The 3842-nt window shown below is 43.0% G+C and overlaps 1 protein-coding gene across 1 annotated transcript; it reads right to left on the bottom strand.

Moving 5' to 3' along the window:
- Positions 1-2563: 2563 nt before the first annotated feature.
- LOC138885737 (uncharacterized) lies at positions 2564-3374 on the bottom strand. Its single transcript, XM_070166715.1, has 3 exons — positions 3150-3374; positions 2750-2879; positions 2564-2604 (listed from the first exon to the last, which is right to left on the bottom strand). Exons 1-3 carry the CDS (start codon positions 3372-3374, stop codon positions 2564-2566), a joined length of 396 nt encoding a protein of 131 aa, XP_070022816.1.
- Positions 3375-3842: the final 468 nt, after the last annotated feature.

Below are 3842 nucleotides of genomic sequence, written 5' to 3'. Positions count from 1 at the left end.
GGCCAGCCAACACTTCCCATTTCCAATTATCAACAGTTAACCATTTAGAAACAGTCTAAACATGGATAAATAAACCAAAATTTAAGCAAATGATAGTATAATATGCGGAATACAAATGTCTGATAAGGGATAGAAATGATAAAGAGGGAGAAACACGGGACTGCAGACGTCAAGCAGCTACTTCATGGACTCCGATATCTGCCGGGAGCTCTCAACTCGCACTGGTAGGATCCGCAATGCCTAAATATGCACACGGGATGCGGGGATTAAAATGAGTACTCCAACTCAGTGAGTAACAAATATAAATAAAGACTGAAAGCAAGAAATCACGTAAAGCACAAATCATTCTATAATGAAGCAGTAAAACCATTTAAAAATCATTAAACAAGTGAAAGATAGGCAAAAATCCTCTATATCAAATGTAATTTTGTGAAAAGCCTTTTTCAACAATTAAGCAGGTAACTGACAGTAAATTACGAAAAGTAAACACATAAACGTTCGCCTTTCGGGCACATTATCAACAAATCCGCCCCTCGGGCAACATCTCAGAATAGTGCCAGCCCCTCGGGCAATCACATAGAACAATACCAGCCCCTCGGGCTCAATCTCACATCACAATGGGTACTCGCGCTCACTGGGGGTGTATAGACTCCTGGAGGGGGCCCTTACAGCCCAAGAGCAATATCAAGCCACCTCGTGGCATCATCACTAGGCCCTCGGCCTCATATCAATCAAGCCACCTCGTGGCATACATATCTTAGGCCCTCGGCCTCATAATTAGCATCAAATATTTGCTCACAAAATAGGCCCTCGGCCTTACTCAGTCAAAATCCTCACAATCCACTTGGGCAATAGAAAAATAGTGTTTCTCAGCCAAAACATCATTTAAGTATTAAAACTGAGTAAACATGGCTGAGTATGAAATAAACAGTGGAAAATAACATGACTGCGTTCAAGTATAAAGTCAAAACAGTGAGGAAATATCAATAGAAATCCCCCGAAGGGTTCAAATAGTTGGCACGAAGCCCAAATATGGCATTCAACCCAAATAATGATGATAGCAAAGAGATTTCAGTCAAATACGCGGTAAAATCATCAATCGGGACAGAATAAGTCCCAATCCCCAATAGTGCACGACTCCACGCTCGTCATCAAGTGTGTGCCTCATCTCAATATAGCACTACGATGTGCAATCTGGGGTTTCAAACCCTCAGAACATCATTTACAATCATTACTCACCTCGAACCGGCCAAATCCTTAGCTCACGACGCCTTTTCCCCTCGAATCAGCCTCCACTCGCATCGAATCTATCCAAAATCAGAACGAGGGCATCAAAATATGCTAAGGGAACGAAGCCCAAGCAAAAATAATCAAAATACGACACAAATCTAGAAATTACCAAAACCCAACCCCCGAGCCCATATCTCGGAGTTCAATAATTTTTACATCAATAGATTTCTTATCTCCCCACGAGTTCATACATATCAAAAGTTCAGAAATCCGACCGCAAATGATCCTTCAAATCCTCAATTAAAGGCCTAAGTTCCCAAGCCCTAGTTTTACCCAATTTTCACCCATAATTTCCAAAATTTCTAGCTCTAATCCGTGAAATAATAGCATAGGAGCGAGCTTTAAGTCCAAATTCCGTACCTCAATGAAGTTCCCTTGAAATCCCTCTTTCAAATCGCCCAAAAAGCTCCAAGCCGAGATAAAAATGGTGAAATAGCTCAAAATTCGTGAAGGCCACAATTTATACCTTCTGCCTAGACATTTTTGCATCTGCGGCTATATTTCCGCTTCTACGATCAAAACCACCACATCTGCGGTCCTCACTTAAACTCCCCTTTCCGCAGCTGCTATAAACTTTCCGCATCTGTGCCATCGCAGATGCGGTATTCCAACCTCTTCTGCGGTTCTTGACGACCTCGCCAAAATACTCTTTTGCGGCCAACCTTCCGCTTATGCGGGGCTGCACCTACGGTCCCCAATCCGCAGGTGCGAAAATACTAGAAGCAACAATTTCACCAGCTGCAACAAATTCCAAACTTCTCCGTTAACCATCTGAAATGCTCCTGAGACCCCCAGGACCTCAACCAAAAGAACGAACATATTCTATTACCTTATTCAAACTTGCATCAATCTTCAAAACACCTCAAACAAAAACAAATCAACCAAAACACGTCGGATTCAAGCCAAATTTTCTAAAATCTCTCAAATTCCGCTTTTGATAAAAAACCCAACCAAATCACGTCCAAATGATCTGAAATTTTGCGCACACACATCCCAAATGACACAACGCAGCTACTGCAACTCTCGAAATTCCATTCCGACTTCTACATAAAAATCTCGCCTACCAACCGGAAATCGCAAAAATATCAACTTCACTAATTCAAGCCTAAATCTACTATGAACCTCCAAAATTCATTCCGATCACGCTTCTAAGTCACAAATCATCTCCCAAAGCTAATCGAACCATCGGAACTCATATTCGAGCCTTTTAACACCTAAGTCAACATCTGGTTGACTTTTCCAGCTTAAACTTACTCTAAAGAGACTAAGTGTCTCAAACCTTACCAAATCCTTTCTGAACTCGATCTAACCAACCTGATACCACATAACACGGATAAACAAAATATGAAGAAGCTGAAATAGGGAAAACGGAGCAGTAACTCATGAGATGACTGGCCGGGTCGTCACATCCTCCCCAACTTAAACAAATGTTCATCCGCGAACGAATCAAGAAACATACCTGAAGCCTCAAACATGTGAGGATATCGGCTTCGCATTTCCCGTTCGGTCTCCCAGGTATCCTTCTCCATAGGCTGACCTCTCCGCTGCACTTTCACTGAAGCAATATCCTTTGACCTCAACTTTCGAACCTAACGACCCAAAATAGCTACTGGCTCCACATCATAAGTCAAATCATCATCTAACTTAACCGTGCTGAAATCCAAAACATGAGACGGATCCTCAATATACTTCCGGAGCATAGAAACATGAACTACCGGATGCACACTCGATAAGCTAGGTGGCAAAGCAAGCTGATAAGTCACCTCCACAATCCTCCGAAGCACCTAAAAAGGCCCAATGAACCGAGGACTCAATTTACCTTTCCTTCAAAATCTCATGACACCCTTCATGGGTGAAACCTTCAACAGAACTTTCTCGCCAACCATGTAGGACACATCCCGAACCTTCCTATCAGCATAGCTCCTTTGCCTTGACTGCTCTGTATGAAGCCTCTCCTGAATCACCTTCACCTTCTCTAAGTCATCTTGCACCAAGTCTGTCCCCAATAGCCTAGCCTCACCGGGCTCGAACCAACCAACTGGAGATCTACACCGTTTCCCATACAATACCTCATATGGAGCCATCTGAATACTCGACTGGTAGTTATTGTTATAAGCAAACTCTGCAAGCGGAAAAAACTGATCCCATGATCCTCCGAAATCAATGACACAAGCAGGCAACATATCCTCCAATATCTGAATAGTGCGCTCGGACTGCCCGTCCGTCTGAGGGTGAAAAGCTGTGCTCAACTCAACCCGAGTGCCCAACTCTTGCTGTACAGACCTCCAAAATTTCGATGTAAACTGAGTTCCCCTATCTAAAATGATGGAAACGGGGAGACTATGCAAACGAACAATTTCTCGGATATAGATAGCTGCCAACCGCTCTGAAGAATAGGTAGTATATACAAGAATGAAGTGCGCGGACTTGGTCAGTCGAACCACAATCACCCAAATAGCATCAAACTTTCTCAAAGTCCGTGGAAGTCCAACAACAAAGTCCATAATGATCCTCTCCCACTTCCACTCGAGAATATCTATCCGCTGAAGCAA

This window comes from Nicotiana sylvestris, chromosome 2 (genome assembly GCF_000393655.2).
Source record: "Nicotiana sylvestris chromosome 2, ASM39365v2, whole genome shotgun sequence".
Taxonomy (NCBI): Eukaryota; Viridiplantae; Streptophyta; class Magnoliopsida; order Solanales; family Solanaceae; genus Nicotiana; species Nicotiana sylvestris.
This window is presented reverse-complemented; position numbering and strand designations above follow the sequence as displayed.